Raw genomic sequence first — 27,882 nt, 5'->3', positions numbered from 1 at the left:
ACATCTACACAATGGAGTATTACTCTGCAAAGAAAAATAAGGAAATCATGAAATTTGCAGGTAAATGGTGGGATCTGGAAAGGATCATCCTGAGTGAGCTGTCCCAGAAGCAGAAAGACACACATGGTATATACTCACTCATATAGACATATAACATAGGATAAACCTACTAAAACCTGTACATCTAAAGAAACTAATCAATAGAGAGGACCCTGACTAAAATGCTCAGTCCCTATCCTGAAAGGCAAAGAGGATGGACATCAGAAGAAGAAAACAGGAAACAACCTAGGAACCTGCCACAGAGGGCCTCTGAAAGGCTCTACCCTGCAGACTATCAAAGCAGATGCTGAGACTTATGGCCAACTGTTGGGCAGTATGCATGGAATCTTATGTAAAATGTGGGAAATAGTGAGAGCTGGAGAGGACGGGAACTCCACAAGGAGAGCAACAGAACAAGAAAATTTGAACACAGGGAACTTCCCAGAGACTCACACTCCAACCAAGGACTGTTCATGGAGATAACCTAGAACCCCTGCACAGATGTAGCCCATGGCAGTTCAGTGTCCAAGTGGGTTCCATAGTAATGGGAAGAGGGACTGCCTCTGACATAATCTGACTGGCCTGCTCTTTGATCACCTCCCCCTGAGGGGGGAGCAGCCTTACCAGGCCACAGAAGATGACAATGCAGCCACTCCTGAAGTGATCTGATAGACTAAGATCAGAAGGAAGGAGTGGAGGACCTCCCCTATCAGTGGTTTTGGGGAGGGGCATACGTGAAGAAGGGGAAGGGAGGTTGGAATCGGAAGGGGAAGAGGGAGGGGTTTGTGGGGGGATACAAAGTGAATAAAGTGTAATTAATAAAAAATAAAATATATACAAAAAAGAAAATATATATCCTGATCCAGAGAATATACCTGTGTAAGATACAAGAGAATCATCAGTTACAAAGTCACTTTCTTATATGATGTACAGACTGTTACAAAACACCCTAAAATGCATTTTAGGGAAGAAATGGTTTATTTTTGCTCACATTTCCAGTTTATCAAACACCATTGTGTTTAACTCACAAAGGCAGTAATTTGGAACAGCAAATCATATCACATCTACTGAACAGAAAACAATGAATGTATGTGAGTCCATTTGTTCTCAGCCCCTCTCTTTAGTTTATAGTTTGGGATCCCTTCTACCCCCAGTAAGTGAGTCCTCCTACCTCAGTTGCACAACCAAGATAATTCCTACAGACAGGCTCCAAGGCTAGATTAATCTAAAGGATCCTTCAGTGAGCCTCACTTCTCAGATGATTCTAGATTATGGCAAATGAAAATTAGAAGTAACCTGCACACATGATTGCACTGCAGTAGGTGAGTTAAACGGAAGACCCAATTTCCCCATCAGTGCTAGGAATGATGTCATGCTCTTACCATTAAAGTGGAGCATGAGAAATGGCATGTATAAATGGCTGAGTGCCATGTGTGGCACAGGAAATGATACCTGAGCATTAACTGTTTATTCTGAGCTCACTGCAAAGACATCTATTGCTCTCTTTTTAATGCCTCTGTTATCTGAGCAAGCATAAACACTCTTTTCATCCAATGATAGGTCTTTCTTTCTTGATTCTCGGGCTGAGACTCCTTTGTGCACTAGATGTGCATTGAAGTTGACTGAATGGACCTGGTGAGTCAATGTATAAGTTCCCAGTATAAGTACACCAGCGGTTATGTGCTCAGTGGAGTTTGCACACTAAGATTGTATTTTCTGTGGAGTGGTACTCTCCTTCTCTCTCAGATGCTCTATTGCACCAATCCTCCCCCCCTCTCTGTATTTCTGTTAAATCTATCTGAATTACCTTGAGATATTGGGGGATATTGGGTGGTACTGCTTAAATTTCTTCTCCATTGTGTGTGAATGTTTTGTGTGGGGGGCTAATAAGAAGAGATCTTTAACCTTTAGAGACTTGCAGCACCAGCTTTCCTTATCTTCCTTCCAAATGCAGATTCAGAGAGTCATATATATATCTTTGAAGTCGAAATGACAAAAGTTTTTTTTTTTTTTTTTTTTTTTTTTTTTTTTTTTTTTTTTTTTTTTACCAAACTCAAGGTGTGGTAGAGGACTGCTTCCTGCATACCTGGGTACCTGCCATTTGCAAAGTGACCTCTAATCACTTGGCAAGTGCCAGCTGCTTGTTGGAGTTGGAACAACTTAAGCCAGTTAGACATTTATCTCATTCTTGAGACCATATGGCAGCCCTGTGATCTTCTGGGTCCTTCAACCTGTCTGCTACCAACCTGTCAGAAGTGGAGTTGCAGACAGGGCAAGGGAGGCAGGCAGGGACACAGAAAGACTGATGTTGCACACTTAGTCTGACTCACACGATTAAGAAAGTTAACTAGCAGGGGAAGAACAAAACTGAAGAACAAGAAACTTTTTATTTTGTAAGAGCCTATGTATTTACTTTTTTTTTTTTTTACATAATCAGAAAGAAGTTATAAAGGACATTCATGTTAGCCTTAGATGTGTTTTGATTAGGATCCTAAGGATGCAATCAAATTTATTTTAAATTCAGGAACTTTGCTTATCTTTAGCAGATCTCAGTTTCCTTGTGTTTAAAGATTCTGTGTGTGATGGTTAATCTTAATTGTTGACTTAACAGAATTTAGAATAACAGTGGTAACACATGCCTAGATGTGTCCATAAGAATTTCCAGGAAGGTTTAAAAGAAAGGAAGAGTCACCTGAACTGTAGGCTTCTCCATTTCTATAGATGGGCCACTGATTTAATAAAAGGGAGAGGGCTAAACACCAATATTTCATTTCTTTTTGCTTTCTGACTTTTGTTTGTTTGCTTGTTTGTTTGTTTTTGTCAGTTGTTTGATTACAGTAGTAAGAAAAATTACTAACACACTCTGTCTTTTTCAAATAGAGACTAAGAATACACACACTGCACACACACACACACACACACACACACACACACACACCTATTTATCAATGACTTTTCTTTCAGTGCTCAAAATTTACCTAATTTCTCTTTATCTGTTCTACATTGAACATGAAAATGAATATCTCCAAAATAATACAGGTTTCCAGATGTGTCACTACAGCATCACATTAAGTAAAGAGTACATACTGGTCTTGCAATGGACGCAGTTCAGTTCCTAGAATTCACATCAGGGTAACTGATAAATGACTATAGCTGTAGAGGACCAAATAACCTCTCCTGGCTTCTGTAGGCATTGCACGTATGTGCTCATACCCACCTACTAAGGAACATACCTGTAATTAAAAAAAAAAGTGAATCTTAAACAGTTCATAGTGACCTTTCCATAATTTTAGGATTGTGAATACAGAGACAGGTAGATTTCTGTGAGTCTTAGGCCAGCCTGGTCTAAAATAGGGAGTTTCAAATCAACTGAGCAAAGATGTATTGTACTTTTTAAACCATGAATTACAATCCACTGAGAACCAGTGATGGTGGAAAATATAAATGAGATTCTTTGCATCAAATTGCCTTAGCATAAGTAGGACCCTGCATTTTGTTCAAATAGGTAAATAAATCTACCATGATTCAAATATTTTCGAACAAAGGCTGTGGCACTTGTACGTTATGTTCTTATGTTTCTTAATTATTATTATTATTTCATCATATTTGTTTATGTGCATGTGTGTATGCATATGTGTACATGTGCATGCATGTGGACTCCATATCACTCACCTTGTTAATCAAGCAGGCTAGGCTGGCTAGTCATCTTCAAGGACTTAACAGCTTTGGAGTCCCTAGAGCGAAGCTAACAAGTGCCTTTCATCACACACAGAATTTTTGGTTGGTGTAGATTTACTCTATTTTAAATTACTTATTTGTGCATGCATCTGAGTGTGAGCATGTTTTCACACACAGGTGGCCACAGAAGTCAAAGGTCCTGTATGCTGTTGGACCAGGTGGTGAGCTGCCGTATCTGGGAACTGGGAAATGATTTTTTTCTTTTGTAAGAGCAGTATGTGTTGGTGAGCACTGTACATTCATCTAGCCTCAATAGCCAGCACATTGACCAGGCAGATTTTGCAGCAGTGCTGGGACAAAACTCAGATCTCTGTGCTTGTAAGGCAGACCCTTTCCCAGCTGAACCATCTGCACATTCCCTATACACATTCTTTTGTGTTTATCATATCACAGTGCTCTCTCTCTCTCTCTGGGCTGTAATGTAGATCCACGGGGCTGTCCCTGTGGGGATGTGCATACTAAGGAACAGAATGAATCAGGAATATGGATGTCAGAGAAGCCTCCACAGTACAGAGAACCTGAAGTAGATCTCCACAGCTGCCTGTATGTTCAGAGTTAGGAAGGAGGACATTAAACTAAGTGACCTGAATAGAGCAACAGACTTTCATGAGGTAGATTTTTTGGTCCCCAAGTCGAATGTTAATGGTTACTTCAAGGTGGGGACAGGTGAGGAAGTCAGGTCATATGAAGGCCTACCATAGGCTCCACAAAAGGTGGGACCTAAGGAACTGCTACCAGGGCTCCAGTGATAATGTTTTGCCAGGTGTTTACAGCTCTCCAGAAAAAGGTGGCATAACAATGAAAAGGCCCATTATGATCCTACACGTAGACCTGGGAGGCCAAAGGTGAGAAGTAAAGCACATGTGCAGAAAGCATCAAAGCTAAGAAAGTGACTTGGATGCTGCACATTGGAAAACATGACATGTCCAAATAAATACACAACTAATTTACTTCAAGAAAATGCCCAAATCTGAATGCTTGGAGTTGGTGGTGTCAATTTTCCTCAGTCAAAAATTCTGTTTTGCTTTAAAGGAAATGCAAATTCAATCTTCACACTCCAGATACAAATATTAATTAAGAAAGAACCCAAAGAATCAATTGAACAATGAACAAAGTCACTATTATTTGTGGGCAAGCAAGAATGAGGACAATGGGTTGTGCTGAGGGCATAGTTTCTGAAGGTTGGTTTTGTTCTTTCCCTCTCTCCCATTCTCCCTCCTCTCTGCCTCCATTCCCTTTCCTTCTTTCTCCTCCTGACTCCCTCCCCACATTTCTTCAAAGCAACTTTTCAAGTACATGTCACAATATTTTTACAGATTATATTAAATCACACCTTGCACAGAATTTTATGACATCCAAGTGCTGCTCCACAAAGACTTCAATGAGATTTGGGTATGTGTAAATATAGGAAGAGATGCAAAAGTATGCATCAATGTGTGGGTACTTGTACGCATGTGTTTGTGAAGTCTGGATGTCAACCATAGTTGCTTCAGAGGAGCTGTCCATCCTGTTTTTTTTTTTTTGTTGTTGTTGTTGTTTTGTTTTGTTTTGTTTTTGTTTTTGTTTTTTCCTGAGACAAGTTTTCTCATTAGCCTGAAGCTCACCCTGTAGAAGGCAAGGCTAACTGGCCAGTGAACCTAGGGATTCTCCTGTCTCCATCTACTAGTCACTGAAAACGTGTACACTTCATCTTGCCTGGCATTTTATGTGGATTCTAGAGGCTTAACTCAGGTCATCATTTCTTACTTTCAAATATTGTGATATTTTAAATTTTGTATTGGTTAAAAAACTAGATTAAATTAATATGCACATGCACATATATATGATTAAGCAATATTTTATACACACAACATATAACCATATATATAAATACATATAAAAATCTCTCTCTCTCTACACACACACACACACACACACACACACACACACACACACACACATATATATATATATATATATATATATATATATATATATATATATATGAAGCTAGGAAGAATGGGCTAAGACTAATTCAACTCTCTTGAGATTTAAACTATGTAGTGGCTTCTCCAGAGAAATTTCTTCTCCTACTTCAGTATGATTTTTTACATTCACATCTTCCTTTTCTACTCTGACATGTCTGCTTTCCTTAGTCTCACGCAGTTCTATACTCAAAAGATGGTTCCTTTAAATCTTTAGACCTTGGCAGCCCTAGAGTAAAATGTTCTCACCTGTTACCATGTAGCTATTGCTTGGCCAGCAGTCTTAGTGTGAATGGCGGCAGGAGGAGTTCTTCCTGGGTGTAGTGCCAGCACCTGCTCCTCTCTGTCTTACCCTCCTGCTGAAGCTTACTTTCCAGTGGTCCCTTTCATCACAAGAATCCTTTGCCTCCTGGGTGATTAATTTTGACACACAAATATGCTATAAAAATTATTTCCTACAAAATAACCCGCATATAGAGAGCAAACCAACAGAATAACAAATCTGACCTAGCCTTTGCTGCCTGACTTAGACTTCTCCATTTTTTTTTTCACTACTACTTAGATGCTGTTTCCTTGCCTTTTCCTGGTCCTTCACTGTCTCCTTTAGCATCTTTGGTTCTGCGGTTCCTTTTGCTAACTGTGTCTCCTGTCCAGTATCTCCATGATTCAGAGGAGCTCTTTTCCTAGATTGCCTTATAAAAACCAACATGTTCAGTAGCATCAACATCTGCACATCACATGTGTTTGTATGAGTGTACATATATGTGTGCATGTCTGTAAAGACCATAGGTGACAAGTCTCTTATTTACTAACACTCAGTGAATTTGCTATGACAGCTGGTTAGCATGTACCCAGAGATCCATCTTTCATTGTTTAAAGAGTGCTGGAACTACAAACATGTCTTATGCCCAGCTTTTCAAATGGATGCTGAATGTCAAACTCAGGTCCTTATGCTTGTACAACTATTTTACAGACTGAGCCATCTTTCCAGCCTGGACCATGCTCTTTCTATGCTTAAGAAAAGCCTAGGCTTGAAAAGAGGTTAAGAAACTTACTTGAGCACACGCAATAATTCATTGTGAAGGTTTTCCAAACCAGGTGCAAGATTACAGGCTTGAAAGGATATGCGTGGCACTCTTCTTTTTTTATTATTTATTATTTTTCTTTATTAATTACACTTTACTCACTTTGTATCCCCCTGAGGTTCCCTCCCTCCTCCCATCCCAATCCCTCCCTTCCTCCATCCTCTGTCTGCATGCCCCTCCCCAAGTCCACTGATAGAGGAGGACTTCTTTTCCTTCCTTCTGATCCTAGTCAATCAGGTCTCATCTTCTTTGTTCTTCACTCTCACCTGTCTGCTTGTGTGTACTTGATACCACTAATCACAGCTTGACTTCAGGCTCTGAACATGGAGCATATTTCAAATGCATTTACCAATATCCCAACATAGAACCTCACATAGAACCCCAGGGACAGGGAAGCCAAATTAGCTTCATCTATTCCAAATTAGCTCTTTTTGCCACTGCAACACTCTAGCCACAAGAGTCGCATATACTGCCCAGTGTAGACTGTTTTGCTGGACTTCATTTCAGTATAACCAAACTCTACATGAGATACAGGAGAGAGACAAAGAAATAGAGAGATAGACAACAGACAGACAAGCTGACAGAGACAGAGAGGCAGAGACAGAGAGAGACAGAGACAGAGAGAAAGAAGGTAAAACAAAACAAAATACAAAGAAACAAAAAGCAATTATTTTCTATCTTGTGATATTTAGGTCCAGATAAGAAAAATGAACAAGGAGATGGAGAATCTAATAAAATGTCTTGCTTAAAAGAAACTGTGTTCCTCCCACTTGGAAGAGGAGAGTAGGCTGTAAATGAAATATAATTCTATGTCCTTCTTCCCAGATCCATATTCAAATGTATCTCAGTGATCTGATGTTGATTACTTAGGAAAAGTGCACTGTTTAATCTTTTATTCATCTGACTCCCATCCCACAGTCTTCAATATGGTTAATTATTCTTCTATTGTTATCAAAGTGCCTAGTTTTGTCAAAAGAAATTCATGCATATACACTTAACAAGTGGATTAACTCCTCATAATGCATATTCAGTCTTGGTTGCTTTGAGACTTGAAGCAAAGCATCACTGCCTTCCACTACCCATCAGATGTGAATGGCCATAAAGGAGAACCTGCACGGCACTGCTTTCTAAAACGGCCAGCAAACAAACAAACAAACAGAGTGATGAGATGAAGCAAGAAAAATATTTTGGTTGTTCCCACAGGAGAATGTCACCCTAGAGTCTCTTTCAGTTCAAAAACCACATGCACAAGTGTCCCCAAAATATGATCAAAGTAGAACTGCCTGGATCCTTCCAGTGACAAGTCCTTTTACTGACTTGAATTAACACAGCTAAAAAAAAAAAAAAAAAAAAAAAAAAAAAAACTTCCATGGAGTTTCTTTTTGTTAAGGTAGTTAGCTATACAAATCCATTTCTCCTTATTCCTTATGGTTTTAGGGATTTCCATTTCTCCTGTATTCTCTAAATGATTTCTCCCTTTATTTTATCCACTAAATAGGTTGGGAGCTCACCCTGGTAAATGAATACAAGCAGTCTGATAGAAACAAAGCTATCTTTAAGAGGCACTGTGCCTCTCATTTCCTATAAGAGTCTTGAAACTGTGGACTATAAGAAATTAGAATTTCATGCTTAGGTGAAAGTAAAAGGCTGAAGATTGGTGCCAGCCAGGGTGGACTTGTATTCTAAGAAGTGATTTCACATACTTCTGACAACCTATTATTCTACTGCAGACAAAAATAAGTTAATGTGGGTAGGATCACACCTGGGGAATTCTTAGCAGTGCACTCTTCTTGTGCCTTTAACTGGCCTATTGAAGGCAAGTGGTTGACCCTGACAACTCCTGTATTATGATATCTTAACTCTACTCCTTGATGGACATGCATTTTCCCAAGACCAGAAGGATAACAATCCACCATAGAATAATCTACAAAAATAACACAATAGCCAAAAAGTTCTTTTTCATATCACTGGCCTACTTTCTGCTGGCTCCATCCACACTAAGGAAAGTTGTAAAAAAAAAAAAATACTTAAGTGTGCAGTAGCAGAATAAGATGGGGGATTGTACTAGAAAAAACAAGCATTTGAGGAATATACTTTTTTAATTTTTTATTTATTTTTATTTTTATTTATTTATTTATTTTTTTTAGTAACTGAGGCCTACTGGCAAGATTTAGGAATATATACCTGAATCATGACAGGTAGCATCAAGGTATACATCTTCAGCTTTGTAATAAGTTAGTGGTTTGTTGTATGATTGAGAAAAGAAAACATTTGCCTAGTCCTTTGAGTGCCAGAATGATTGATGTTCGATTATTTCTTTTTAATGAGCTACATAAGTGACATGATATAAAAGCACAAAATGAGGTCCAACAATATTTTTTGAGGAATACTAGAAAAGTTAAAAACCATCTACAAAATCATAAGACTGAAAATGGGTACCTTTATGGCAATATGCCTGAAAGGGTGATTAAAAGTTTTATATGTTAGATAGCCATTCAATACTTGAGTCTAGTAACATTCTGTAAACAACAGTAGAAAATGTACATTTTGGAAATCAACCATCATTGTAAGAAAATCATGCCTCTGCATATTCACAAAGGTGACCCAAGTGTGACAGAAAAGTAAGCTTCTGCATGAAACATACCAACATTTTCAAAAAGGGAGTATAGGGAGACAGGATAGATAGCAAGGTGTTAACTATTCAAATATGGTGTTTTAGAAAAAAATACAGAAGAGAAGAAACGGGAAGGTGATACAATCTGATCATGCATGGAAAGGATAAACTCACTGGAGTGAGTGCAGTGTGTTTTACTCTGTGGTGTTTATATTGATAGTCATCTTAAGAAAGCCTACCTAATATCCAGTATATACAAAGAACTAAAGAAGCTGAAAAGCAGCAAAGCAAGTAATCCAATTAAAAAATGGGGAACAGAGCTAAACAGAGAATTCTCTGTAGAGGAATATAGAATGGCAGAGAAACACTTAAAGAAATGCTCAACCTCATTAGCCATCAGGGAAATGCAAATCAAAACAACCCTGAGATTTCAGCTTACACCCATCAGAATGGCCAAGATGAAAAACTCAAGTGACAACATATGCTGGAGAGGTTGTGGAGAAAGTGGAACTCTTCTCCACTGCTGGTGGGAATGTAAACTGGTACAACCACTCTGGAAATCAACCTGGCACTTTCTCAGACAACTAGGAATAGCGCTTCCTCAGAATCCAGCCATACCACTCCTAGGCATATATCCAAAAGAAGCTCAAGTACACAGTAAGGACATTTGCTCAATCATGTTTGTAGCAGCTTTATTTGTAATAGCAGAAGCTGGAAACAGCCCAGATATCCCTCAACTGAAGAATGGATGCAGAAATTGTGGTACATCTACACAATGGAGTATTGCTCTGCAATGAAAAATAAGGAAATAATGAAATTTGCAGGTAAATGGTGGGACCTGGAAAGGATCATCCTGAGTGAGCTGTCCCAGAAGCAGAAAGACACATACCATTTATGCTCACTCATATAGACATATAACATAGGATAAACCTACTAAAATCTGTACACCTAAAGAAACTAATCAAGAGAGAGGACCCTGACTTAAATGTTCAATCCCCATCCCGAAAGGCAAAGAGAAAGGACATCAGAAGAAAAAGAAAACAGGAAACAACCTAGGAACCTGCTACAGAAGGCCTCTGAAAGCTTCTGCCCTGCAGACTATCAAAGCAGATGCTGAGCCTGATGGCCAACTGTCAGGCAGAGTGAATGGCATTTTATATAAGAAGTGGGAAATAGCAAGAGCTGGAGAGGTCAGGAACTCCACAAGGAGAGCAACAGAACCAGAAAATTTGAACACAGGGGTCTTCCCAGAGACTCATAGTCCAACCAAGTACCATGCATAGAGATAACCTAGAACCCCTGCACAGATGTAGCCCATGGCAGTTCAGTGCCCAAGTGGGTTACATAGTAATGGGAAGAGGGAGTGCCTCTGATATAATCTGATTGGTCTGCTCTTTGATCACCTCCCCCTGAAGGGGGATCAGCCTTACCAGGCCACAGAAAATGACAATGCAGCCACTCCTGATGAGATCTGATAGACTAAGATCAGAAGGAAGGAGAGGAGGACCTCCCCTATCAGTGGACTTGGGGAGTGGCATGCGTGAAGAAGTGGGTGGGAGTGTGGAATTGGTAGGGGAGGAGGAAGGGGTTTATGGGGGGATACAAAGTGAATAAAGTGTAATTAATAAAAATTTTAAAAAAGCCTAGAGTCCCCTGAAAAAAGGGGTCTGAATGAGGGATTGGCTACACTGTGTTGCCTGGGAGGTGTGGGAGATTGAATCAAATAAATAATGTAAGAAGACCCAGCCCATTGTGGTGAAACCACTCCCTAGAGAGGGGTTCTTGAGTTAAGTAACAGTGGAGAGATTTTCTGGTTCTGTTGCTGTCTGTGGAGCTCCTGTCCTCTCCAGGTCTTACCATTTCCCACTTCGTTCATAAGATTCCCTGCACTCTGCCCAAAGGTTGGGCATAAGTCTCAGCATCTGCTTTGATACTCTGCAAGGTAGAACCTTTCAGAGGTCCTCTGTGGCAGTTTCCTGTCCTGTTCCCTGTTTTCTCCTTCTTCTGTTGTCTGTCCTCTTTGCCTTTCTGAATGGGAATTGAGCATCTCAGCCAGAGTCCTCCTTCTTTATTAGTTTCTTTAGGTGTACATATTTTAGTAGGTTTAACCTATATTATATGTCTAATACCTACTTATGAGTGAGTATATACCCTGTGTGTCTTTTTGCTTCTGGGATACTTCACTCAGGATCTTTTCTAGCTCCCACCATTTACCTGCAAATTTCATGATTTCCTTGTTCTTTATTACTGAGTAATATTCCATTGTATAGATGTACCACAATTTCTGTAACTATTCCTCAGTTGAGGGCCATCTGGGCTGTTTCCAGCTTCTGGCTATTACAAATAAGGCTGCTACAAACATGGTTGAGCAAATGTCCTTATTGTGTACTTGAGAATCTTTTTAGTTATGAACTAAAAGAAATCATTTCTCCACTAAGTTTTATATTGTCAAGTTATTTTATCACAGCAACAGATATGAGACTGGGACACAACCCTTACACCAGTCCTTACCTGGAGTAACCAGGTAATAAATGTAGCTAAAAGGACCTTCCTTTACCGAACATCCAGGCAGTACCAGGGACAGTCTTGTTAGCTCAGAGCGTTATTCTCTTAGGAGAAAGTGAGAAGCTGAAACCAGGTATTGAGGGTATGTGCAAAAGACAAGAGTAATCAACTATTGCTGAGACTAATAATGATGTGAAAGGACCATGAATACAGATGAACGACAGAGCAAAGTGACTTCCACCATCTCTGCTCTGTGCTCAAAAAATTTAAATTGAGACAAAGATATTTATAATTGGAACCTTTTAAGATACAATTAGCATTTACTATACACCAAGATTTTTTTTTTTTTTTTTTACTGTGAAGAAATGTTTGCAACTGTAAAAGCTGACATGTAAAGGTCACAGAATCCAAACAGGATGAAATGCTATAGGCTTAACAATTAGTTCAGGTGAGGGAAAAGGTGATCTTAATTGCCTTTGAAAAAACGTAAAAGATGGGTAATCTTTTAAACTAGTTGTCTTTACAAATCTCTACAAATTGGTTGGATAAATAAAATCTCTAAATTACTTAGACAGCAAGCTCAAAGAATCCAAAGCTGCTTTAATGGAATCAGTTTTTTAATACATTTTGTCAGCCTCATTGGAAATTGAGACTGAGCTTATATTACAAAGAAGTAAAGCCCACATTGAGATTTATTCACACAACCCTGTCATCTCTTTCAGAGTACCCAGCTTTGGCTCTGAGTAATTTGTTTGGCTATGTTTCCTAAACGTGCCATTTAAATAAATCTTACTGGTGATTTGCATTTTGTCATTGTTTGCAAAAATTGGGGTGTGGTGAAAGATGAAAAAGAGGAAGAGAGAGAAAGGGAAACTGCAATAAAAAGGTTCAGTAAGTTTGCATTGGCAATGTGGGTCTCTGGGTAACTGGGAAATCAAGAGGAAGCAATTTGGCTTCAATGTGCATCAAAGCTCTGGAATTTATCCTGTTTTGTGTCAACAATTCATTCCACTGGGGATGTTCTACAGAACACTCCTAAATTTGTGCAGCTATTACATTTGCTGATTGAAATTTCTCCATGCATTGCTTTATCTTTTGTTACTTTTATGTTCTGTAATAAGTATTGTAAGAATGGAAAGACACCATTAAGTGATTACAGATTGTGGTAGATTCGAATTGTACAGACTTACTATGGTCTTATAATAATGGACGTGTAGAGTTCTGTGTAACATAGTCAGAAGTGTCTTCAGACGGCATAATTCCCAGTGATTTGCAAAAGATGGTCAGCCAAGTTGTTATTCTCTATAACTGTTGGATCAGAAGGAAAGTGATTTTCATAATCCTCCTCAACCAGGCAAAGCATTAATGTAGGGAAATGGAGCTAGGGGGATGCCTGGAGATAATGAGAAAAATTACTGTGTATAAATGTTATATAGTGCTCATTACATTCTTTTATGTGTCCAAGTGAGTCCAAGCGCCTAGATTGCATAGTGCCAATGTGGAAGTGAGCTCCTCAAGTTAGCTGGCCCATGAGCTTCCTCACCTCACCATGGGAACACTGGGAGCACAGATGTATACTAGCATACCTCAGTTTTACATTGGTTCTAGGAATTTGAGCTCAGGTTCTCTTTCCACCAAGCTATTTCCCTTATCCTGATTATTATATTTGAATCTGTTCAGAGTTCATCAGCTGCTGCTGGGTTTGTCTCTGCCTCACCTACTGCCTGACAAATGCTTGGTTATTTGACTGTGTTTTGCCATACTTTGAAGCAGACCTGAGCATCTTAATCTGTAGTGCATACATCTCCTTCATTCTGGAAGCCAGTGCAGTAGGAAAAATGTGCAGTTCCCTCATCCCAGTTGAGGAATCTGAACCCTGAGGCATCTGTACCCTGAGGGTACACATCCTTTTGTCTCAGGCTTTACTCCATTGAACGAAGTTTTGGTGGTATTTAGGTTTACCAAAATATTATGTTTTATCTTTCACAAAACCTATATGTGATTTCTTCCTGTGTAAGATTTAAAAATACTGTCAGCTTCAAGTTGTCAACAGTTCCAGGGTACACTGGAGTTGAGTAGCTTTGTTATACTATAAACTGGGTAAAGGCCATATTTTATACATTTATAGTACCTAATTTTAGTGCCATTTTGTGCTTTCTGTATTCATTTAATAAAACTCGAAAAGACATAAATAATTCATTGCAGCACTAGAATCCCAAAAACAGCTCCTGGCAGCATGGCTTAGATTCCTATGGATGCAGGGATCCCATCTTGAGGCTATCCTGACTCAAGAGAAAGGAGAAATGGATACTGAACCTGCAGAATGTTTTCTGGATGCAGGAGACTAGCATCACATGAGTTTTTCCTGCCATCTTTATAATATTCCTCTGGACTTTCCAAGTCTGTTGCTTTGATTTAACAGAGAAGGAAACCAAAAGGCACAGAGAATTTCCTTGACTGGATTCACTGGACAAGAGTACAGTCATTTGGTTGGCCTTTACTCTTAATCTTGATGTCACCCCCCAGTGTGCATGCCCATGTTCAGTTTTCCAGCAGTGTGTCATGATTTCATGCACCATCTTTTACCTACTATGTATTTTGAACTTTGTAAGATATCTAATAAAGTATCCTGTATTTTACTTTCTGTGAAATGCTCGAAAGATTCTTCTGAAAATATTGTTTATGCCACAAACTGATAATAGAATAATTGAAATAACAGTGTCCTCAGATAACACACAGGAATGAACAGAGGTTGAAGCAGAGAGTGATGGGGTAGACTAAGGTCAAGCACCAAGAAAATATTAATTCATGGCACTGTGGAAAAATGTAATGCCTATTGGTGGGAAGAGTGTATGTGCGTGTTTGTGTGTGTGTGTGTGTGTGTGCATGTGTGTGTGTGTAATTTGATGTTAATTCTTGCTTTAAAATAACAAATTCTTTCAGAATGAAGGCCATGTCAGCATACATATAACTAAACACAAAGTAGAGAAAATTTTTAGAATAACGGTAGGATTAGATAGTATGAAGTACATCAGGCCAGAGGAAAAAGAAGCCTCCTGGGAATAAAAATTGTCAAGCAAGGAGGATGGATACTTGCACAGGAAGATAAATCTGGACTCACATTCCAGCTGCACTGGGACATTTTGCACAACATCTAGATCTTAGTTTCCTTATTTCTAAAAGACTCATAAATAAGAAATGATGTGACAAAGACTGATGTGTCTTTTCCCCGAGGTGTTCTCTGGATCCAGTAAATAGCCATTTCCTTCGCTTGCCTAAATAATTGAGAACCGTTTAATTAAGGAGTCAGTATTTGACATGTTTGTGGAGAATAATTTCAGTTTAAATAAACTCATGGAACTAGTAATTAAAACAGTAAACATTTACAAAGATCATCCATTACACTAGAATTTCATACTGTATGAACAAACTAATCTAAGGAGCATGTAAACATTATATGGCCAATGTACCTAACATATTATTTGGATTAATATTAGCATTATTATTAGTATTTGTTTTAACCATCATGCACACATGAACATTCATTTACACACACATTCATGTCTCTGTGTATATGTGTGTATGTCTGTGTATCTCTGTGTGTATATATGTATATATATATATATATATATATATATATATATACATGTGTATATGTATGTATGTATGTGTATTCCTACTGTTATGTTGCACATTAACTTTTGGTTGTAATTCCCATGAAGGGAAAAGTTCTGTCCAGATACATATTGTAAGGAGAAGTCTAGCAAAATTAAGCAAGACAAAAATTTGAAAGAGAAATAGTGTGAACCTCAAGATAGAAAGAAATTTAGTGGGTACTGTGCTTTAAAGATTTAGAGACACTTTGTGAATATTTATGAAATGCACATATTCTTGTGGTAAGGTGATCCTTTTCACCATGAAAATCATGGTAGACTAGATCTTCCTTGTAAGGTAGTTCTTTCCATGACCCTCACAAAATGGTGAGGATTGTCAAGTTCACGGCTGAGCAATCCAGGAGGAGCAAGCCAGTAAGCACCATTCATCTGTGGCCTCACCTTCAGTTCCTGCCTTGAGCTACTTTTCCTACTTATCTTCAGGATGGAGTATAAATTATAAATTTAAATAAATCGTTTCCTCCAGAAGTTGCCTTTTGTCAGTATTTTATAACACCCATAAAAAAAAATCAACCAGAACATTTGGAATCCCTATCCTGAGGAGTTCGAGACAGAATGCAGTGACTCACTGCCTAGCCAGCCTAGCGACTTCTGTATGTTCCAGTTCATCGAGAGATCTTGTCTTAAAAAACAAGGAGGGAAGTGAGTGAAGAAAATATTCAGCCCTGTCTTCCGGTCTTTATTGGCATTATGCATACACATACTTGTACACACTTGCATACACACACACATGCAGGCACAGATGCATGCATGTGTGCACACATACATACATACACCCATGCACCTCCAAAAAACAAAACAAAAACAAAAGCAAAAGAGGAGAAACAGGATGCCATCTGCCACACTCAGGGACTTGGGAACCCAGAACACCTGTTAGTTGCTGGCAGAATATCTTATCTAAGAAATGAGGTTATGTGTAGAATTATCATTCAGAGTTTTGTTTTAAAGCTTGGAAAAGATGTGAAGCTTGGACAGAACCTGAGTGTCTCTCACCTTCCATGCAGTTTGGTGCAACACATTTATCCAGTGTTAATCTGCATTGTATCCACTACCTCCTGATCTCCCTGGTTTTTGTGGAGAGCAGCAGCAGAGGGCATTATTAATGCCAGTGATGGAAGCACTGTTGCAGGCAATTGGAAAAGTCTGATCAATTCTCAATTCCAGGGCATCCTTTTCATCTTGTTTTCACTATTGTTTTAGTCTTCTTAAATTTTAACAACTATAACTTTTTAAATGAATGAGTTTATTATAATCTATTCACTTTGTATCCCAGAAGTAGCCCCTTTCCTTATCTCCTCCCAGTCCCCTCCACCCTCCCTCTTCTCCCCCTATGCCCTTTCCCTACTCCACTGATAGCAGAGGACCTACTCCTCTTCAGTCTGACCCTAGTCTATCAGGTCTCATCAGGGCTGGCTGCATCATCTTCCTCTGTAGCCTGGCAAGGCTGCAAACCCCCACCCCCAGGGGAACGCTATCAAAGAGCCAGCCATTGAGTTCATGTCAGAGACAGCCTCTTCCCCAGTTATAGGGAACCTATTTGGAAACTGAGCAGCCTATGGACTTCCTTTGAATGGGGGTTCTAGGTCCTCTTCAGGCATGGTCCTTGGTTGAAGTACCTGTCTCTGCAGCCTCCGGCCCATGTTTTTTGGCTCAACTGGTCTCCTTGTGGAGTTTCTGTTCTCTCCAGGTCTTTCTATCTCCCTCTTCTTCCATAAGTTTTTCTGCACTCTGCCCAAAGTTTGGCTATGAGTCTTAGTATCTCCTTATACCATGATGAGTAGAGTGTTTCAGAGGACCCCTGTAGAAGGCTCCTGTCCTTTTCCCTGTCTTCTTCTACTTCCAATGTCTATCCTGTTTGCCCTTCTGAGTGAGCTTTCAGGCCCTTCCCTAGGGTCCTCCTTGTTGTTTAGCTTCTTTAGGACTATAGATTTTAGTACACTTTTTTTTTAATAACAAATGAAATTCAGGATAAAGTACATGACATTTTTCCACTTAACCCCCAAAATTGCTAATTTAAAAAATAGCTTGCTATTTTCAACTCAATGTCAGATTCTTATTGTCAGTTTTATCCTACTGATATTGAATAGCTGCATGTGGATGCTCTAAAAAGACATAAATATTAAGAAATAATCTTTTACTTTCTTAGCTGAGTAAATTCACGGTATCTTCCAATAACTGTAGAAACAGTGGGGACCATGTAGCACATATGTGTACATGAAATCACAGTCCTGGGAATTTTGCTTCAGTTTATGTGGACTCCAGACTAGCGATAGAGAATCCAGTTTCTGCTGATGATTAGAAATTAACACTGGGCAGCTTGAAGTCTTTTAATATTGAAACCATTTTCCTAGGATATTTTGCAGTTGCAATGTTGAAGGTTCTTGGGCATTTAGGGTCCTGGATAGGCTCTTTTGTAGCCCAGGTTGACCTCAAATTCATTACATAGACAAGGATGAGTCTGACTTTCTCATCTTCCTGTGTCCAGGAAATTCTAACTTCTCAGGGTCCATCGTTTCAACCACAGTCAAAAATTTAATCCAAACACAAAGGGTGAACCTTCCAAAACAAACTCAGCAAATACCATGACACTGGGTGATACAGATTCAATGTATTAACTTTCAGAGACACACAAACATCCTATGTTCAACTTTCCCCACACCATGTTTGGTATGCTCATCAATTCTACCTTCTCCATCCTCCTTGTTATCATTGTCTTCCTCCTACTCTTCTGCCTGAGGTAGGGGTTTTCATATATATATATATATAATTTTATATACTCACTTGTATCCCAGCTGTAGCCCTCTCCCTCTTTCCCTCCCATTCCTCCTCTCCCTCCCTCATCTCCTCGCTGCCCCCTTCTGAGTCTACTGAGAGGGGGTGTCCTCCTCTCCTTCCATCTGGCCCTAGCTTATCAGGTATCTTCAGGACGGTTGCAATGTCCTTATCTGTAGCCTAGCAAGGCTGCTCCTCCCTCAGTGGGGAGGGGAAGCTCATGAGTTCATGTCAGAAACAATTTCTATCCCCCTTACTAGGGAATCCACTTGGATACTGAGCTACCATGGACCATAGGCTATGTCTGAGCAGGGCCCTCTTGGATACTGAGCTGCCATGGCCTGTGTCTGAGCAGGGCCCCCTTGGCTTCTTTTGGTCTGTGAATTGCAGCATTGTCATCCTGTACTTTATGGCTAATACGACTTATAAGTTAGTACAAACATGTGTCTTTCTGGGTCTGTTACCTTATTCAGTCAAATATTTCCTAGTTCCATCCATTTTCCTGCAAATTGCATGATGTCTTTTTCTTTTAGTAGCTGAGTAGTATTCCATTGTGTAAACGTACCACTTTTTTTTTTTTTTATCATTCTTTGGTTGAGGGACATTTAGGTTGTTTCCAGTGTGTTGCTATTATGAATAAAGCTGCTGTGAATGTAATTGAGCAAGTGCCCTCCACAGGAAATCTTTAACTTTTCTCAATAGATGCAAAAATAGATATTGCAAAAGATTCTGAGAGAGAATATGGAAGCCCTGAAGTTATACATGGAAACAACAGTCATAGGTAATATTCAGTAGCACCCCTTCAAAGTCCTTTGGCTTCCTTCTTTGTTATGATATTAACAACTATAGGAGTATCCAAGCCAAAAAAAAATGTGAGAAGTAAAATAGAATCTTTGTGGAAATATCAATATCGGTAAAACAGCAAAAGCTCTCTTTACATGTATGTGTAGTTCAAAAAGAAAATTAGCACTGTGATATTCAGTACCCCCACAGAGCAAAGGCTTGCATTTCTTTCAGCAATTAGAAAGATACTCCTTTTTCTCCTCCTCCTCCCTCCTCTTCTCTCTCTCTTTCTCATAATATTGGCCAGATATTTGTGAGTACACATGAACAAGTATGTGTATGCATGTGTTATAGGATCCTACCAGATATGACCACTCTGACACAGTTTATAGGCAACTGTGTCTGCAAATCTTTGTTCCAGCTGGCCAGTACTAAACCCAGCTATTCAGGACCTAAGTGTAGCCCAGAGCAATTAGAGAAAGGGGCTATTAAAGGCAAAAGAACCTATCCTGGAATCTCTGTCTGCAGCTACATGTAAGGAGGAGGTGGCAGAGGAGTTGTTACACATGTTTCGCAAGCAGGGAGTTTAACAGAAGCTGGAATAATTTAGCTGGGGTGTTTTGACCTCAGGTTCCTAGAATAGAGTTGGGTAATTTTCCATGAGATTCTTCATCATGGAGATCAACTATTAGTTAAACCTGAAATGGTATCAGCAAGAATAGAAGATGGAGGAACATCTGCACTGTCTTACTCTGTCACACATGCAGAGGCCAGAGGTGCCTATCAGCTGTTTCTCAGTGAACCTATGTCTCACTACCTCACCTGGGCTAGCTGGCTAGCAAGCTCTAGAGAGCCTCTGGGTTTTGGCCCCAGCATAGAATAGATGTGCACCTGCACCCAACTTTTTACATATGTCTTGAGGATGGAATTCAGGTCCTCATGCTTGCACAGCAAGCATTACTGGATGAGACATCTCCCCCGCACCATATGTGCTCTTTGCTGCAGTCGAAAGCAGGTCGCCAGGCATTTAACTTGGTTTTCATTTACTTGGAGCCAGACCTCAAAGATTGCAGCAAACTGTAAGGGGTTTGGTCTCAATTTACCAGCAGACCTAGCATCAGAAATTACTTCCTTTAGTGTGAAAAATGTTTTCTGCCTCCCTTTCTTTTTCTTTTCTGCCTTCACTCCCATTGTATTCCAAGAATCCCTTTCAAAACTGCAAATATTTTTTTTCCCCCTATGGGGCAATCACTGCCTGAACAACTTTTAATTTCCAGATCCACCTGCCCAATAATCTCAAGTAAGAGATGAAAGAAAAATGAGAGCAGGAGAGAGGAGATTTCGATATAATGTGATTCTACCAAAGGCTGACATCAAACTTACACAGTCTCTACTGAGATCCAAATCTCAGGACAGTGAAATGAAAAAGACACATACAAACTGCTTTTATGCTACTTTTCCATGGAGCCTGTCATCTCCTCTAAAATTATCAGTTGTGGAAATAGGTGATCTTCGAAGGAGACTGCTTACCTGATTGAGATGCTGGAGCTTATCTACTGGTACAGACATTTGTACCTGGGCATGAACCTGAAAAGTTCTGAAAGAAGATACTATAAAATATAGCCAGAGCAACTTTCTGGTCATCGTTTGGTCCTCATGAAACCAGCACCAAGCAGAACCTGCCCCTGGTTAATTGCAATTATAAAAGACTGTGAAGCTGGGGGAGTTACCAAGCTGACCATCACCATCAGATAAGCTATCAAAGAAGAAACAGCAAGTACTACTCTCCACCACCTTATAATTCTTTCCTCACCCCTCCTGATAGGCTGATGGCATGGAGCTGTGGACTCCTTCATGCTGATACTTCATTTGCTCCTCTGTCGTGCTTTAGTCTGAGAATGAAGAGCCCTAAGGTCAGCTGTGGGAGTCAGCTTAGTCAACTTTAAGTTGCAATGACTTTCCAGTGGCTCTTAATTAAGAGTGTGCCTTAGAATTCCCCGAGTTCCCATTGGTAGCAGTGAGCAAAACGTTCAGATACCACATACATATAACTGGGACATTCTACTCTGGAGGCAGAAGGATTGAGAGTCTGAGGCCAAACAGACAAAATAGTAAGACTTTCTTTCCAAAACACCAACAAAATATTTGAAATTCCGTAAATGAATTCCCACATTGTGACAGTATGTTGGATTAAACAGGTCTTGTGCTGTCTTTGTGTGTGTGTGTTTCTGTGTGTTTGAATGTGTGTATGTGAGTGTGAATGTGTGAGTGTGTGTGTGTGTGTGTGTATGAGTATATGTGTGTGTGTATGTGAAGTATATGAATGTATGTGGTTTATGTGTACGTTTGTGTATGGATGAGTGTGCTTTACATATACAGAGTCCAGATGATATGCTCATGTGTTCTCTTCTATCATTCTCTGCCTTGGTCCTCTGAGGCAGGCCCATTTGCTGAACTATAAGCTTGCGGATGTTAACTAGGCTGATAGCCAGCCAGTCCCAGCAACTCTCCTGTATCTTCCTCTTTTAGTAGTGGCATTATGTGCATAAATGGGACCACACCAAGCTCATAATGTGGGTGCTGAGACACAAATAATGTTCTTCACACTTGTGCGGAAAATATTCATTTTTAAATGAGATTCCAATTTTAGTTTTGAAATTAAAATATACTTACATTATTTCTTTTTTCCCTTTCAACCCTCCAACATATCCTCCGCATTTCTCTTTCTCAAATTAACAACCTCTTTTTCTAGAAATTGTTCATTTTATAAATTGTTCATACATATGTGTATTTGTGTATTGTATATAATGTATACATATATATACATATATACTTCTGTATATGTTCTTGTGTGTGTGTGTGTGTGTGTGTGTGTGTGTTTGTATTAAACCTCTCCAGACTGTACAGTGTTCACTGAATTTAGTTGATTTCGAGGCTGACCGGTTGATAGTGGATAACCAACTGAGGGGCACTTCCCAGCATAAAACTCTTTCTCCTGCTCTCAGCATTCCTTAGTTGCCTTTAGTTCCTTGCCTAAGGTTGAAACCTCATGAACTGTTCCATTCCATGTTAACAGGTCTGTTGGTGTTGTCCTTGTCTGTTTCTTATTTAGCCGTGTGGGTGAGCCTTCATGGTTGTGACTTCTCTGACATTCTTAGCAGACTCAATTTCACAGGAAACTTTCTGTTCCTCTGACCCTTACACTCTTTGCTCCATCTCTTCCGTGATGACCTCTGAGCCTTGAAAGCTGGAGTCTTTTCGTAGATGTATCATTTGGGCTTGGGTGTTCTGTACTTATTTGTTCTCTACAATTTAATCAGTTGTGGTCTTCTGTGATGGTTTCTCTTGTCTCTTTCAAGGAATTTTCTACTTGATGAGAGGTGAGGACTTCACTTTTCCATGTGTACAAGAATAAATACTTAGAATGGAGTTAGAGATCATGCTGCTTTAGGAAAGATCATGCTGGTGGCTTTATGTTTTCCACCAAGATCCCTGACCACACCAGCCCTGGGTACTGAGCAAGGCAGCAAATGCTCCTAATCACTGAACCATATCTTCAGACAATGTGAGATTTTTTTTTCAAATAAAGAGAAAAATGAAGTACATATAAAGCTAGACTGTGATGGCTCGTTCTTATTAAACCTGAAGCTTACATAGGTATAGAGTGTGAACTACAAAAACAAGCATGGATTTTGGAATGCAATTGCATTTCAGACTAATTTCTAACTACTAGATGAATAGATGATTTGAAGATTTATTTTCCTATGTTTTTCCTTTCTGGTATTAGTTTTTTTTTAATTTAGTTTTTTTTAAAAGCTTTTTAAAATTATGGTGATAACATTATATGCTTAGTGTAATAACTGTCCTCAAATAATATTGACGATTATTTCAGTAAAACACCTCTCCTTCCAGGAGGGGTTTGCTAGTTATCTTACAGCTTACAGTGAGTATAGATGTGTTGGAAACTGGAACTTTATGTTATTATTAATATTTAAATCTTTGGGTGTCATCTTTGCAGCTTATTTTATTCATAAACTTTAGGTGAGCACAACAATAGGGAGAGAAACATCCTAAAAAATTGTTTTTGTTACTTAAAAAAACAAAAAACCTGTAAGGCCTGGGAGGACTTGTCACCCAAATTGGATCAGTACCAGAGAAACTAGGGTCTTCATAGTTTTGTTTGTTTTGTTTTGCCTTGTTTTGTTGTTATTGTTGTCATTCCCCAAATGCCTGAGTGGAGAAGCCTGCACACTTCTTTTGAGATGGCTTGGTACTGTAGAGCTCACTGAATTTCCTTCTCTCTTCAGACATTTGTGGGAAACATGAACGCTGACAGTGTGGTTCACCACAAGTTGCTGCACTCCCTGAGAGCCCGCTTTGTTCGCTTTGTGCCCCTGAAGTGGAATCCAAATGGAAAGATTGGCATGAGAGTGGAGGTCTATGGATGCTCCTACAGTAAGTACCCACATGTACCAAGTCACAGAGCTGTGTGGGTAAATGATATTGCCTACAGAATGCCAGATTATTTATATAGAGAATTACATTTTTTGTGTGTGTGTGTATGCAAAAGGGAGCCAGTTAACAACCTCCAATATTCCTGAAGAACATGGTCCATCATTTGACTCAGGAATTTTCCCTTGGTCTGGACCTTCCAGCTGAACCTATGCTAACTGAGCAGTGACGCACAGAGGTCTTGTCATTTCCATTTTCCCACTGCTGGGACTACAGGTGTGTACTATCATATCCAACTTGATTTGGGCTCTGGGAATAAAATTCAGGTCTTCATGGTTGCAAAGCAAGCACATTAGAAGCATAGCTATTTCCCCAGCCTGTAGTTATCTCATTTTATTCTTAACTCTGTGTGTGTGTGTGTGTGTGTGTGTGTGTGTGTGTGTGTGTACCTCAGCTGAAAAGTAGAAAGTTTTTTATACTATGTAGGGTTCTGTATAGGGATGAGGCAATAATGAAATAAAACATCAACAAAAGTTCAAAGCTAAGAGCCTTTGGTCTTAGAAAACCATTTGCCACTTGCAATCTGAAATAGCTACACTCAGCTTTTTCCTGGAAGTGTTGTGAAATATTGTCATGCTCTTCTTCTACTCAAGACCCATGAAAGGATCATTTGTTTCATTCTTCACTCTGGAAGAAGCGGAGGTTTCTACCCAGGGTAACTCACAGTATTCTCTTCTTCTGCAGTCATAGTATCAGTGTGATATCCTGAGAGTTGTTGATAGTGAATTTGAAGTAGGGATCCATCTTGAAGTAAAGGAGGCTATAAACATGGGCAGAACTGATAAGAATTCTAGAACACTGGTACTCAATCTTCTTAATGCTGCAATCCTTAATTCAGTTCTTCTTATTGTGGTGAGTTCCAACCATAAAATTATTTTCATTCCTACTTCATAAATGTAATTTTGCTACTGATATGAACTATAATGTAAATATCAGATAGGCACAATATCTGATATATGACCTCTGTAAAAGAACCCTTGTACTTGCCCCCAAAAAGGTCACTGCCCAGAGTTTGAGAGCCACTATTCTGGAGGAAGGAGTCATGTAAAAGGGCGGATACTCTAAATCTCTCTTGTAGACAAGATGCTGAACCTGCAAACTGAGTCATTATGGATTAACTTTCTTGTTTTAAGTAGTGACATTCTCCTGCTGATTTTATAACAATATCTAATAACACTTAAGTAGTGAACACACTCAATCGGCACGCTTTTTATGAAACATAGTTATCTTAGCTCCGTTTCCTATTGCTGGGACAAAATTTTTTTGCATGTTAAGGGAGAAAAATGTTAATTATATCAGCTCACAATCTCAGGCTATCATACATCATTGCCGGGCAGTCAACGTGGCAGGAAGTTGAAGCGGCTAGTCACATCACACTCACAGTTAAGAGCAGAGAGTGATGGATACGTTGCACACATGGTAGTGCTCAACTGGTTTCATCACTCCCCTCAATCCAGATCATCCTGCTCAGACAATGTTGCCATGCAGAGTGGGTGTGTCCTCCCACAGACAGGCCTACAGGCCAACTTAATCTAGACAATCAATTTCTGAGACTCCCTTCACAGATGATTTCTTGCTTTCAGGTTGGCAATTAAAATGATCACAACAGTTCAATGAATTAAAGTTTTGGGACATAGAAAGACCTCACTTGTGACATCCTAGTGTTGTTCATCAAAGCTGGGTCAAAACAGCTCATGCCTCAGAAAACTTTGAAGTGCTTCCTGTGAATGCACTTGCTTCCACAATGAGATACACACTGAATTAAGATTTCTGGGAATAAGCCCTCTACTCAGATGTAGCGAATGGGCAGCTCAGTATCCATGTGGGTCACCTAGTAAGGGGACTAGGGTCTGTCTTTGACATGCACTCTTTTGTCTGCTCTTTGATAATTTCCTCTGGTGAGGTGGCCTTTCCAGGTCTCAGAGAAAGTGGATGGAGGTAGTCCTGAAGAGACTTGATAGACTGGAGTCAGTTGGTAAGGGAGGAGGGCTGGTCGTTTTTGAGGTTTAGGGAAAAAGGAATAGGGAGGAAAAGGGAAGGAGGGTGTGACTAGGAGGAGAAGAGAGATATAAAGTGAATAATTAATAAAAAATATCAAAAAAAAGATTTCGGGGAATGAAAACACAAAATATTAAATATTAATGGTTCCTACATAAACTATAGGCTAATGTGTATCTGTCAGAGAAATGGAGTCCTGAAGGGAAGAGATTAACAGGGGAAATGACTGTATTTATCATGAGAAGACATTTTTAGAAAGAGTATGATTTATGAGGGAAGTATGACAGCCTATCCAAAAAAAGAACTTTGCTGCCTGTGAGTCTGGCCCTTAAAGTCTCTCTGTACCTGATCCCTTAATGAGGACCTTTTGTCTCTCCTAGGATGCTTCTGTGGTTCTTGTTTATATTTACTTACTTATTAGCTAAGAAACTTCATAATGGAAAAATACTGATAAAGCTTATTTATGTTTTTATAATGCCATCTCTTTGTATCTAATAATTTCATTTACATTTTTTAGTATGCACACACACACAGTCACACAATGGTGTACATGTGGATATCAGAGAACAACTTTTCAGGAGTCTGTTTTCTCATTTTACCATGTGGATCCTGAGGATTGAGCTCAGTTCGTAAATCTTGGCAGCAGGAATGTTTACCCACTGAGGGGTTATTTGCTAGAGGATTTTTATTAGTCTTTCAAGTGTCTCCATACTTTAATTTTTAGCCAGCATGCTATTTCTCATTATTTTTTATACCTTTTGTTCACTCATAGGGTATGTCAACCCAAGAGATTAGAGTTTCAGTTAGATTATTCAATAGATTATAATATCTATTATGTAGATATTATACATGTGTGTATGCTGGTTCACGTGTCTCTTCAGTATTACCAGTACATGTATAGGCATGACCTCTAAAGGCCAGAGGTCAATTTCAGCTATCCCCCAGCAGGTACTGCCCACTTCGCTTCTGTGAGACAAGGTGTACTTCTGGCCTGTGGCTTGACATGTGGGCCAGGCCGGCCGGCCAGTGAACCCACGTATTTGCTGGTCTTTCTCTCCCAGTGCTGGGCACACAAGCACATACCACCACCCTTAGCCTTCTCACATGGGTTCTGGAAGTCAAACTAATTTTCTTGTGTTTGCAAGAGCTATCTCCTCTGCCTATAAGCCACCAGGTCAAAAGGTATCTTTGAGCAACATTTAGCTTTATCCAATGATGGACTAAGGAATGACTTATGAAAGTCATAATCTATGCCAACAAATTAACCTCTCCCAGAAAACATGTCCATTTTTTTCTGAAGTAGAAAGATACCCACAATCTTGGTTCAATCCAAGATGCTTCTGACTTTGAGGGAACCCAGCCTTCCCTCTCCATTGCAGGTACTCCTATATCTGGTGACTTATCTCAGGAAATAGAATTCTTTCTGTAAAACTGACCATGAATGGGTGTTAGCCACCTTGGGAATTATTCAAGACAGAGTGAGCTTGCTAGTTGTGTATTCATAGATGGAACTGGTTTCCCATAACCTACAAATGTCTTCCTGTATAAAAACTCAAGTCTTCACCATGGCTTCTGCAGCCAGTCTGTTCTAGTTCACTCCTCTGTTGATATGATACATTGGCTTAATGAACTTGGGGCAGCAAAAGGTTTATATAGTTTATAGGTTTATGTCATGGAAGATAGTTGAAGCAGCAGCTCAAGGCCGGAACCTGAAACAGAAATTGAAGAAGAATGCATGCAGGAATTACTGGTTTACTACCTGGCTCATTTTCACTTGTCTTTCCTATACAGCCCAGACTCAACTGCCCAAGGATAGCACTGTCCATAGTGGAAGTGGCCCTTTTTCGTGAATTCACCCTCAAGAAATTGCCACATGAACATGCCCACAGGCAGAGTATATGAAGGCTACTCTTCTCAGGCATGTCAAGTTTACAACCCAAACTAGACACCTCAGGCACCCCATTCTACCATCTCTGTATCCACTTTGCCCCTGAATTGTTCCTATTAACAAAAAACCTACCATATATGTCACGTATTCCCCTGACTGCCTGATTCAGTAATATAATTGAGACTCCACAAGCAAAATTCCCAGTGAACATTGCTCCTGTAACTTCCTTCCTTCCCCTCCTCTTTCCCTACCTTCCATCCACATTCCTCATCCCCCTTTCCCTTCCATCCCTACCCTCTCTTCCTCCCAC

At 39.6% G+C, this 27,882-nt stretch overlaps 1 protein-coding gene across 2 annotated transcripts in view; it reads left to right on the top strand.

The window, feature by feature from the left end:
• Window positions 1-27,882, top strand: part of LOC129672149 (contactin-associated protein like 5-1) — a 784,596-nt gene that overhangs the window by 286,961 nt on the left and 469,753 nt on the right. For both annotated transcript variants that reach the window (XM_055601442.1, XM_055601432.1), the window contains exon 4: window positions 23,482-23,629. In XM_055601442.1, coding sequence (XP_055457417.1) covers window positions 23,482-23,629 — 148 coding nt within the window. The remainder of the gene's footprint in view (window positions 1-23,481; window positions 23,630-27,882) is intronic.

The sequence above is a fragment of the Psammomys obesus genome, unplaced genomic scaffold, assembly GCF_907164565.1.
Source record: "Psammomys obesus unplaced genomic scaffold, mPsaObe1.curated_primary_1811, whole genome shotgun sequence".
In the NCBI taxonomy this organism is placed as follows: domain Eukaryota; kingdom Metazoa; phylum Chordata; class Mammalia; order Rodentia; family Muridae; genus Psammomys; species Psammomys obesus.
Note: the sequence above shows the minus strand (reverse complement) of the source record. Positions and strands in the feature narration are given on the sequence as shown.